The 12,943-nt window shown below is 39.1% G+C and overlaps 2 protein-coding genes across 2 annotated transcripts in view; both read right to left on the bottom strand.

The window, feature by feature from the left end:
• SRD5A3 (steroid 5 alpha-reductase 3) overlaps positions 1–12,943 on the bottom strand; it is a 390,804-nt gene that overhangs the window by 41,559 nt on the left and 336,302 nt on the right. The window lies entirely within an intron of this gene.
• The window catches only part of CRACD (capping protein inhibiting regulator of actin dynamics), a 124,220-nt gene that overhangs the window by 15,280 nt on the left and 95,997 nt on the right, over positions 1–12,943 (bottom strand). The window contains exons 5-6 of the mRNA XM_056490186.1: positions 8,973–9,108; positions 784–948 (exon numbers count right to left, since the gene is read on the bottom strand). Of these exons, the coding sequence (XP_056346161.1) occupies positions 784–948; positions 8,973–9,108 (301 nt within the window). The remainder of the gene's footprint in view (positions 1–783; positions 949–8,972; positions 9,109–12,943) is intronic.

Genomic DNA, 12,943 nt, shown 5'->3' on the forward strand with positions numbered 1-12,943 from the left:
TCATGCCCTGGTGCCCCAGCATCCTAAGGGCTGTGTGTACATACTGGCATGCTGGATGCCTTTCCCAAGGGTTCCCAGGCACAAAGTCAGCCTCCTCCAGGCATGGAAGGCTGTCACTCTACTCCTCTCTGCCATTACAGCAACACAGTGAGCCAGTCTTGCCTTAGAGGATTTCCAGAAACCTTTCCTCACTCACCGTGTTTCTTCACTGTCTGAACAAGACCCTTCTGGACACCTAAATGCCCACAGCACTAAAATATCCATGAATAATTTGAATAATTATTTGAATTATACTGGAAATTTTATTTTAGGGAGCATTTAAAATGCTTCTCTCCCTTCTTCACCTTTGGTTCTTACCCATGAGAAATATGCATACTTACTCTAAAACCTAGGATTACAGATTTAGACTTCACACACCTCTCATTTTAAAATTTTCCTTTTTGGTATTTGATGCTGTGAACAACTTTCCTTGCTGGGAAGTTCATATTTTAAAATTTTTTCTGTATTAGAAAAATGTACTGTGTTCTAGCAGCACTGGAAGTAATGTCTGCACTGCTGGAAGCTCAGAGCAAACACTCAAACCAGTAATTGTGTGTGACCTGGCTCAGGATGCCAAGAGCATGCTTCCCACCAGGCCAAGCAGCACAAGCTGAGAGATCCTCCCCCATAAAACAGCCCACTGAGCTGTGCTATGCCTGGCTGGAAACATCTGCTACACCTCAGTGAACTCTGCTGCTTTAGCACTGCTCCAGTGCCATGGATATGTCAATTTAAAGTGCTTACTTTATTGCTGCAGTCTGAGATCACAGTGTCCTGCTGGGTCTCAGTCTCCATGGGGCTGCTGAGCAAGGCATCATCCTCTGTGCTGGAGTTTGCTTCCCCCATGCTCCTCGCAGAGACTGTCATTTGTGGAGGCTGCCCAAATTTTATATTTTTGGCCAACTGTTGCTGAAAGACAAGAAAAATAAAACAAACAAAGCAAGTATTTACATTACAAGCAAAACAAGCCAAGTCCAGCAAGTGCCCCTTCTCTGCCTGAAAGCTGATCAGAAATATTCTGAACAACTTCTGACTCTGGACAAAAAAAAAAAAGACCAACCTGAAGCTCACATTTTTGCAACATGGTGGGCACCCTCTCTTCTTTCTGCCCACAAGGTGACTAAAGTGAGGAATTTACTACATGATATCTAATTTTGGATGATCAAGCTCTTGACAGCATTGCCAACTTTTGAAAATTTACTGTGAGTTTTGAAACGCTCAATCTCTTTGTAAAATCTATGTTCTAGGTTAAGACTTTGTTTATAAAAGCTAATTATGAAGCCTTATTCCTGTGAAGAAATAAGCTTATGAGAAAAGTGTACACTGAGAAACTAAACCTGCCCCAAAAGGCAACCTTTTACTTTTCTAGCCCCCAAACCCTGCTTCTCATGCATTTGTATTTCTAAAGGGTATCCTTATTGTAATGTTTAATCATAAGTTTTAAATATGTTAAGGGCTTGGCACTACACTGCCTTAGAGAGGCAAATTCTCAAAGCAGGGGAAACCCAGCTGTTTTAAATGCTTGATCTCATAGGAAGAATAGACAAACTCATGTCTACTCATGCTCACGAGCACTGCCACTCACTGCTGTTGCACAAAGAAGTTTGGGCAGGGGACATGCAAGAGACTAATGGATAAAAGAGCTTTCCCACCATTTATTTTCCATGTTGAAGCAATCTTCTCTCAGGGGTTACAAGGAAGTATTCTCTAATTACATCAAGCATAAGATGAATAAAATAAGAAGCATATACTATGTGTCCTCTAGCAGGGTGAGTTACAGAAATGTCAGCCCTGGCTACTGCAGAGACATGTGCCATACAGACTTTGAATGTGAACTTTTTGGAAAGAGAAGAAATTCTCTAGAAGGAGAAAATGGAGCAAGGAATATTTATGAATATATTATTTTCCTGAAATATTTCAGGGAATCATTCTCAATTGGGAAAGAAGGGACCATAGAGTTATTTTCCTTCTTCACTGTTTTTCAAGAACAGAAAATTCTCCAAAGGCAATCTCTCATTTTTGTCTTGTCATACTATGAACAAGTAATTCAACTGTGAAGCTTCTATTCAGTGGAAGTGTCAGGTGCTTACACAGTACCCTGACAGAAGTTTGCTGCTGAGAGCTGTGGAAGATTGGAGTAGACAGGAGGTAAAACAAAGATTTTTTTTTTTCCCCCTATAGCATAGAATCAGTAACACAGTGCACACATGAGGAGTTGTTAAGGAAAGATATCCTCTAAAGGAATTCAGCTCAGTTTAGTCTTTCTTGCCATAGTTCCCAGTGGGCTGGAGTCTTATATCAAGTTTATCCATATTATCCCAAAAACATTAAGAAATTTCTGTATTGAACCATTAAAACAAAAATGATGTGCAGAAACTCCTCATAATCACGTTATTAAACTAGAACAGCTTTTCTCAGTCTCCTTACTGAGTTAGTTAGTTATTTACGCCCATTTGAATTTTGGCAGAAAGTAGTGAAATTCATAACATAAAGCATTTTGGCATAGTGGGCAGTTCTGAATGGCAAATTTTTATTCCCACCTGGATTACTGGTATAGTCTAAAGGCAGGGGTTTCACCAAGCCCTTGCAGGCATTTATGTAAGCAGTGCAAGTCTATGACTTGAAATCTCACATGCTTCCATGGTGTTCATGGGAGCTGGAGAGGGCAAAATGGTCTGTATGAGATCATGTGAGGCCTTTAATTCTGCCCTATTCCTGCAGGCCTTCTGATGCCAGAATAAAATTATTTCAGAAAAAAGTCTTAATTTGGTAATGTGTTTTAAAAGTTGAGATTGCTCCTTTCTTCTTCCTAAAAGTCATATCCTTAGACAAATAATTCTCCCAGGCAGAACTATCAGCATTACTGAGCAACCCCCTAGGAAACCAAGGATCTGTGCATCTGTTCCATGGTGAGAACATGCACACATTAACATATTGCTTGCAGTGTGTTTTGGAGGAAGGGATGGTGTGTTACCCTTCTGATCCTCTGACAAGTTCTTGATTTAAGTGTGTGTGCAGCACTGGGTGGGAGTTCAGTGATGGAGCTGCTGTGGAGAAAGGTCTGTGCTTGAAAAAGAATTTTTAATTACCATCAAGGGTGCTTGAAGGCTCTACAATAACAATGTGTTTTATATAAAAATTTATAATGTTATTCCTGATATTTCCAAGAAATACGCTATCCTCAATATTTATGGACTGCACACAGTCATCAATGTTTTTTGTTTGTGGGGTTTTTAAAATTGTTTCAAAGCTTTAAAAGTTTGCTTGCTCAGACTGGCATAAATTAGTTTGAAGATTGAGGAATAAACTCCAGTAACCCTCACCCTTCCAGAACAGAAAGTGCTTCTCTGTATTATTTATTTATTGACCTTTTTTGAACAAATTTATCTAACAAAAACCAAAAGCTCCACTGGCCAGTTTCTTTTGGTGCATTCTAATATCTAAAGCTGACACTAAATACCAAATGACCAAACGTCAAAATCTCAAATAGCTCATTACAACTACTGAGCAAATTTATTCTTATTGCTTTTAAAGAGTAATGCTAAACCTGCTTCTTGGTCTTTTTTAGAATGTGCTAATAATGTAACTACAATGCAATTACTCTCTCAGAAAAATTCCACAGTAATGCATTTTCTACCTGGTCAATCATAAAAATTCTAAAAATGCATCATGCATGAAAGAAAACTAAAAACCTACAAAATTTACTTTGGAGAACACTCAGGTAGTCTAGCCCAGAGATGGAGAGATGTATCAGTTTAAAATGCAAGACCTTTGAAAAGAGGCCATAATACCTGAAAAGGAGCATCTTCTTTAAATTTCTCAAAAGTTTCAGTTAGACATATATTTCTGAACACATAACTATAAATCCTCTAAAGTTAAGAATTTTTTTGTTGTTAAATGTTCAGATTCCCAATTACTTTTAGTTTCATTTCGTTTTGATGTTTTGAATGTGTATAAAAGCTTTAAAATTGTGTAGAAGCTTTAAAATTGCATGGATGTAAAAAAAAATTCTATTTTTCTTTTTAGTGCATCCTTAATCATATATTTTTATCTGCAAGTAAATGAACAGTAGCAGCAGCAATTTCTGTAGATGGACACTTTGAAAAGCTACTTATTTTAAATACTATGCTTTTAAATAGAATTATTTCAAATTTAAACATCTATTTTAAAAGTCCCATACTCTTGTCAGTTCCTGTTGTACAAGGCACAAGTGCAATTTTGAAATACACCACCTTCAGTTGTGGGTGTTTTTTAATGTCCTTAGAGGAGGACTCAGCAACTTCCATTTAAACATGTCCTGGGCTGGTCTTCTGTCCTAAATGCTCTTCTAACCATGGGAAGCCCAACTCAGTCTTGTTACCCCCAAATACTTGTATATTATATGTGTAGTTGCTAAAGGCTGCCTGGCTCCAAATATAGTCAGTAATCACAGGGAAATCCAATCACTATTTCTTAAAGGCCAATAGAGTTCTGTACTGTCACTTTATAAATAGTTAAGAAAACCACTATCTTGCTCTGAAATCTGCCAACGAGAAGCAGAAGAGATGAACTTTTTGTGCACCTCCCACTTCCAGCCTTATCAGCTCCAGTGGGCATTCCTGGTCCCTCAATTTGCAGCCAGAGGACAAAGGTTTGCACAGGACTTACAAACCTTGTCAGCACCAAAACAGCACAGCTACCCCACCATACCATACCATAAAGCAGGGGCTGGAGACACCACACTCAGGGGAGCTTGAGGATGAGATCCAAGCCAGGTTAACCTCATCCACATTTTTTTGCTGTAAGATCCATGAGGTTTCTACATGATTCCTGATAGTTCTTCTATCCACACACAACCTGGGTGGCTGTCAGTGTGATTAGTGAGGTAAGGGGCAGGTCTGCACATCTAATACAGGCAAAAAAATACTAGGAATCAGAAAAAAAATTATAAGTTTGCAGTCATCCAATTTTTTAAATCTTCCTTGGTAACTGGACCATGACACAGGCCCACTTCTACTTTATACAAAATAATTTGCTAAAATGTGATACTATTTAACTGACACCAGCTTCCCATTAATAACTCAAGGAATAAAGCTCCTAAGTAAAATTGTTCTGTGTTGTCTGGCACCTGCAGCTGGTAAAAGAAGCCTGGACTTTCAAAGCACAGTTTGCATTTGCATAGGAAATGCCACAGAACAAGTTTTCCATATTAATTGGCAAAGAGCCCAGATCAGGCTGTACATCTCCTCTCTCACTCCCATTTGGCTCCTCTTCTGTGTCTGTGCCTACTTGCATGTGTGTTGGATTCAGGCCCCTGAACAACATCGTTCTCAGGGCTTCATGCCTGGAGTGAATCCAAACTGGATCTGCTGAGCTGCTTGCTCTCTTCAGCTAAAATTCATTAAAACAGAGTGTACTACTTCAGCTGATTCCATTCAAATAAGGCTTACACGAAGTGCTGGTCGTACTTTCCCTTCAACTCAAATGTCTACTCTTCTTATCTGTTTGCAATGCCTAAACGTAACAAAACTTAATTGAAATTAAGTTTTCTAGATATATATAAATAGAAAATAATGACTTAATTAATACTTGTCCTAAAAAGAGGCACAATGTTGAAATTCCAGTTGGTCCTTTACAGTCTCTCAGAATGACCCAAAAATCAAATAATACATAGGAATACATAAGAACAGGGTGAGCTCATACTGAGATGTTATTTGTAAATGCTTCAATCATTTGTGGCATCTGAGGAATTTTTATACAGTCCAACTTTGCTTAAATAAATACTTGTTTTGATTTGGAAGTGTTACTAGTTTCAGCTGTTGCTCATGTGTTGCTCATTAAGAGTACCAGTGCCTGTGTACCACCTTTTGCTGGGAGCAGGTTCACTATGGCTTTCCACACTGGATCTTAAAAATTAGGTAATAATAAATCTCAGTAGTTCCAAAGGGCAAGGAAGAGACTGCTTTTACAACAATACCAGATGGCTTGAGCAACACAAAATAACTTCAGGATACAAAAGGGCTAGTGGAGGTTTATGAGAGGTCAGGCTTTTCTCATCTGACTCCTAGCACACAGTGAAACCTTTGAACATGACCAGAACCATTTACAGAAAGCACGATAAGATGAATACTGCCAATCTGAAAACCAATAAAACCAAATGAGAGCAATTCCAGGAAGAACTAATTTACCTTTCATGCATAATTAGAAAGAGAGAATTCCCACAATAAGCAGCTGAACCAGTGCACAGGCTGGCCAGCTGCCCAGACTACTACGGAGTTTGCACCATTACACATTTTTTTGTGGGTTCATCAACACTCCAAAGTCAGCAGAAATGCAAGGCAAGAAGGGAGAAACACTTTGGTGATCCCCAGAATGAGATGCAGCAGCATCACTATTAAATGCCTTGCATTGCTATTTTGACTTCAAACCCTTTTCACCATGCTGTCTCTTCGGTGTGTTAGCACGGTGACTTTTCCAAAAAAAAGATTTAAGTTTTCCAGGAACATTTACTGTACTGTCTCCAAAAATAAGTATCTGGAAAAGGGTTAAAATCTGCAGAGATTTTGATCTCCATTTTGGAATGCAGCAAGTTTACAGTCTGCACAGGTCATGGACTCCTGGCAACAATTCTTCCCTGAGGAGTACCTTGCCAGGTAAATGGAAACTGGAAGTGCTGTGCTTCCTCCCTGACATACAAGCATGGCAAAACCAAATAATGCTGGTGGCACAGCAGTGACTTGGGGCTGGCCACAGAATTGCCTTCCAAGAGTGCTCTTCAGAAAAGAGGACTGTCTCCTCTTAATCCACTGCTTTAAGAAGTACAGATGTTCCCAGTTTGAGTTAGCTTGCAGAAAGAGATTTCAAAGTAGGTAGAAGCTTCTGGTATCAGAAGACAGAGTATCAACGTTTTCTGTGACTGCAAAACTACATAGCAAACACTGGTTGATGGAATAGCAGGAAAAGGATGGGATGAATAAAACCTTCAAACAGGAATGATAGTCCAAATAACTCACCAGACTTGAGACTCAACTCTAAGGTCAATTTAAAATGTGCAATAGGATCTTGGCATGATTTTGTCCTTAAACTCAGGGAACAGTTGCAGAAATTGTGGCTAGAGAAATGGTAAAAGTAACATGGGGATTTTTTAAGATACAAGAAGTGGCCCCTGTGCTTATTATAGGGAGTCTTTCCATGGCTTTACAAAAAAATCCACGGACATGTAGATGAATGTATAACTTCTGTGTAAGCATGTAAATACTTAAAAGTGTCATTGCAATTTATCATGCATTTCTTTTCTGAATGAATAAGTGGCTCTCACCATCATCATCAGAGTTGAAAAATTAATCTGGTGTGTTACAGTCTGGGTTCCAGTGCCGTGATTCAAAATTCCAGCTACACTAATATGACAAAAATTAACTATCATCCTTCAATTTTAAATAAAAAGGCAAGCACATTTTTTACATCAAGCAGCTGAAACAATATTGTCCCCTAAAATATATGCAATTAATCACACTAAAAAAAAAGCTTAAGCAAAGTTAATATGAGCAAGAGAGTACCACTGGCTTTTTATTTCGTGACTTTCAAGGGTGACATTTTCTTGATTTAGCATTTGCTTAGTGAACACAGTTGTTACCAACTGCATTAACTGTACTTTTTCTCAGGTGTCTTAGTTTAGCAATGGCAATAATTTCCATTGGGAATTTAAATTGGTCATTTTAAGCTGAGTTTTGAAATGAGAGAGAGCACCTCTGGAAGTGAAAAGTTATTCAGAGAAAAGCTAGTATTCAGAAGCCAAGAAAACAAATCCAAGATAGGGAGGGCACAGCTGCCTGAAAGAGTCAGTGGGCTTTGTAGGGCACACATACCTCAGGTCTTTGCCTGGAGTCAGCAATCATTTCACATGTAATGGTTTCCAGCCTGGAAAATAGCATGCACTGAATCTACCTGAGCCAGGGAAATTTAAGCTGAAAAACCAGCACAGAGGAATTGGAGACGTCCTAGTGTGGTTTCTGCTTCAAAGCTCATCCACAGTCAGCACAGCTAGCCCTGTGCAGGTGCTCTGTCTGCTGACAGCACCAGGCAGGAGGCAGGAACAATTCCATCCTGAAGGTCTAATGTGCACGATCTCTCACTCACCAGAAAAGATGGATAGTGGGTAGACTTCAGAGGTAAAAGAAATCAATGGTATTTTACAGGCATCTTCAGGGCAAAGAAGCACTTGCACAGCATAAAAAATGTATCAGCATTTTGACAGGATATGTCAGCATCCTAACAATAAAGTGCAATGTGTTTCTGGAGGACAGCTCTCTCGAGGTCTAGGAAGCTGTAAAGCTGGGAATCTTACAGATACACAGAGAGTAAAGCACAAAATTAATTTGAGCACTAAGGGGAAAGAGTTCTGGAAAAGAAGAGAAAGTGGATCATATAAAGCTCTTTAGAAGCAAATACCCAAATATGTTGTTTATGCTTTGGAGAGATTAAACAAATCCACCTTCCATGAAGACCATTGAAAGTGTAGTGAGAAAAAGGAGGAAAGAACTGTGATACATATAAACATATAATTAAATTGGCTTCACAAAGAATTCTCACTCTGCATGCCATTCCCTGCCCTCAACACAGACTTCATTTTTTTCTCTCATTACCACATTTGTAGCACTTAGGCATACAGATCAGGACATGTCAAAACCATGAGTTCAATTCAGATGAGTTCCACAGGCACAGACATTTATGCAGATATGTTTGCAGCATCACTGCTGTATCCCTCAAGACCAAAACCTGGAACTTCTGTAGACTGTCTGAATTATTTGCAATGGTTTTTGGCCAGAGAACTTAACATGACTGAGAAACTGTCCCAAGGCTATTGGAAAAGCAACCCATCTTTATGCACATTTAGCATGTTCTGGAGACCATTTTCCACCACATCTTCAATATTTTTCCCACTTACAATTTCTTACCTGAAGAATTTTGACTTTTCCTAAAACGTTCTCCTGTGACATTGCTTGAATGGCCTGTTCACTCTCTGTTCTCCCATCAGGTATGAAAATACTGTCATGGGAAAAAGCTCGACTGCCCATAGAAAAATGGGAGGATCTGTTAAAAAAAAAAAACACAGCCCACAAGTAAGTAAGTACTGCAATTAATTTATGAGAGTGACTCTTCTGTCCTGCTTCTAGAGATTCCCCCCCTGTTGCCTTCTACATAAAGCCTTTGTACATTCCCAGAGTAGATGTATCCAAACACTTTTGGTTTTCACAAGTTTAACGGAGGTGCATGTTTCCTTTATATACAGTCTTCCTCCTTGGAAGGACCTAGAGTTGGGTGTTTTTAATAGAGAAGTTCAATTGATTTTTCTTGTGTCTCAAATCTAAGTGTTACTTTCAGGATACAGGCTAGATGGTGATGATGTACATGTTGCCAGACTGCAGATTAAAGGAAGTGCATTCATGCTTGGTGCCACTGCCTGGGACACACTGGTCAAAGAGAACAGCAGGTGCCAAGCAAAGGGAGCTGTGTAACACAAAAAGAGGTGTTACAGTGCAGTAAGCCACTGTTATGGAGCCACCTCCTTCAGCTGATTACTCAGCCCTTCCTGGGGCCATAAGCACAATCACACTGGCAATAAAAGGTTATCACCAAACCCCCAGACTGCTAAAAAGCTCATTGCACCAGGCTGGGTGTCCTTGATCAGCCACACAGAGTGAGAAATGCCCGTGTGCTGCTGCTAAACTGAACACCAGTGCCCAGGAGGAGGGTGTGTCGTGAATGAACCAGTTATATGGCTCTGGCTGAAGTCCACGGGAAAAGGAATGAAACAAAAAGGGGCTTCATTTACCAGAAATCATTCTAATGAATTTAATTATAAGAAAAGTTAGAATTTTTTTTTTTAAAGACTTGTGGTTTTGGGGGCATACTGAGGGAAAAATGTATCCATTTGAAAGTCATGTTTTGTCTCACCTGGAATATTCCAATGTAAGTGAAAAGCCAATAATCTACAATCATGGTAAAAACCACAATTAAAAAAACAAAAAACAAACAGAACAACTGAAAGGGCCCAAATCTCTCCTTTTAATAATCTATTGGCAACCCTATAAAACGCATTTATAGTTTCAAAAAACAATTTGCTGGGAAAAAAAAATATGGTTTTGATACAGGTCTATCCAATGTAACCTTCTACTTATGTTAAGCATTATAAATAAATATTTCAGCAAAAGCAGGGAAGATGATACTTCCAGAGAGAGATGTAAGTAAAAGAACAAGAAAAATTAAGTTTCACAAATTTAGGAAGATCAAGATATTATCTTTCCTACCTTTTAAAATGTGCTAATTTTTCATGAAGTGTTCAAGATATTTCTATTCATACTTTGGAAACAAATAAGTCGGGAATGTATTTATTACATTTTCATCTCCTTTTTCCCTGAGGTATTTTAATTAAAACAATAATCTTTTCTTACCAAGGAAGAGTGTCATATAGGGTTACATAACCCTGTTGAAACTGATTAGATGATAGACTATTCTCGACTTTTATAACAGAATTTCTTAGAGGTAACCTGAAAATAACAGAATAAAAAGGTCCCCCAAACCCTCTCCCTTCTTGCTTGTTTATACGTAAAATAGTTTAGCACTCACAAAATAATCAGTCAGATTCTGGGGGGAGAACACACACAGTTCTCTGAATCATTTAATCTTCCATACAATCACAGACTAACTGAAAAGCTACTCTTCATCCAGATTAATATTTGAGCAACATGCTTAATTTGAAACAAACCAACACACAATCAGGCAAAGAGCTGGTCAATATTCCACAACATTTCTAGCCACAGAAGAAGAGGAACATTTAATTAATGCTATATTCTATGTTAGATTTTTTTTTTTTTGTATAAAACCCACAATCCAATTGCCTCTGGCTGTTAAAAGTATTACACCTTTAAAGTTTCTTTTAGAAACCTGTTATTAGAGAAGCCATAAAATTATATTTTTAAACCCTCTTCTAAAAAGGTTTCTGTGCCAAATCACCATGACTCAGTCTATACACAGAGCTGTGGGAAAATTGCATGGCACTGAAATATCTCTACCTTGCTTGGCCAGCCAGGAGTCAACCAGTGAACCACAACTTGAGATTTGTCTCTTACACAAAGACAAATTCCTACCAGGCCTGGAAATGAATGGTTTGACATGAAACTGAATGAAAGTCAGCTTTTCTCATATAATTGTGCAGGTCTGTTTGAACTGAAAGTTCCACAAGGTGGGAAGGACACATGCAAAATTTGACAAACCAGCCCACAGGAACCCCTCCTGCATTTGCACTGCTCAGTGTGTGAGCCTGCTGCAGGTGCAGAAGGCAAGGCCAGTGGGAACTGGTTGTTTGTTATTTACCTTTGAGATGAGAGATCTGCTGAGAATGCACAGTCCAGGTCATGCTGCTCTCCAGACAGGATCCTTTCTCAAACACTTTTCCAGCTATGCTGTGCTCAGATACTTGTGGTTTGTTCATACAGCACTATTCACCCCTTCTGCTGCCTAGTGGGTTGGACTTCTCATACTTAAATCAGACACCTCATGTATATTTGTGCTGTTTGTTACAACTAATTAGTAGGCAAGGGTTGCAATTCAGGCACCAAAGAGTTCAGTGACCTGTTTGGAAGCTGTTCTTGACCTTACTGTTGAATTGTTAATACTGAAGTTGGGGACAGCCAACCTGCAGCTTTGAAGCTGAAGAGAATTTGCCCTAAGCTGCAGTTGACCAACAGCAGGAATCCTCTGACTGAAGGAATTGCCTGATAGAACCTGAATCTCTGAAATGGAAGAAAAGAGCAACTGCTGAGCTCAGTTCTGGTGGACTGCCTGTGAGTGAATCTTCCCCATCCTGCTTCCGACCTGAGGACACTTGTAGGAATCTGGTCTCTCCCTCTGCCTGCAAACTTGCCAAAATTTCATGTAAAGCTTCCTTTGGGGACACCAGATCACATGAAGCAGCTTTGCAGCTCCATGTGACCTGCAGCCATAAGTACTTCACCACTGAAAATCCAGCCCTGTCTTTGACAAGTGTCCCCAGTGGTACCAGTGGCAAGTTAGGACCATGCTAAGCATTTACAGCATCTCCAATGTTCTCCCAGGCACCAACTGCTCTCTCTCCTTGTTACAAGGCACCACATGTTTTTGTTTCATGGAGCTGAGGACAAGCATATCTGAAAGGTTTTGTTTCTATTTTTGTTTTCTTGTTGATTTGATTATAAACATATTACAAATTGTCAGAACACATGAAACAGTCACAGGCAGCCCCACACCACAGTGAATTATTGCCAGACTGCTCTCTACTCTACCCCTTCAAAATGCTTTGCAAATATGCTGAATATTTCAGAAGTGGGTGAATGAGCAATTCTGCTAGCCACATGTCCAACAGCTGGTAAAAATAGTTTAAGAATTTTGTTTAAATATCTATGTAGGCTAAAGAACATTGGAAAAAAGATATTCACATGTTGTAGTAACCTAGTTTCTTTTACAACCAAGTTTAAATAGCAGTTAAGGTGATTTCCAAGCTAACTGTACATTCTGAAAGGTCTCTTATTTTACTCCCTTGGAGCCCACAATCCTTTCAGATTTTCCCAGTTGTGAATTTGACAGATTATATCACAAAGGTCTTTTTTCCACTGCTTTTTTTCACTTTGCTCATGCTCTACTTTTGGAAAGACTGAATTTCTTTTAAGTCATAATACAGTATGAATAATTGAGTTTCCTTTGCTGCTACCCATCTCTGAAGTTTTTCTCAGAAGTCTTTATACAATAACATCCTCACAGTCCACATTTACAGGCTGTTCTCACTTCAATTAGAAGGCATGTCAATATCAGGAGTGGATTTCAGCAAATTGCCAGCATGACAGAGATATGGGCTACAGTCATAGCCATGGCTGAAGGTATTACAGTTTCA

The sequence above is a fragment of the Oenanthe melanoleuca genome, chromosome 4 (genome assembly GCF_029582105.1).
Source record: "Oenanthe melanoleuca isolate GR-GAL-2019-014 chromosome 4, OMel1.0, whole genome shotgun sequence".
Taxonomy (NCBI): Eukaryota; Metazoa; Chordata; class Aves; order Passeriformes; family Muscicapidae; genus Oenanthe; species Oenanthe melanoleuca.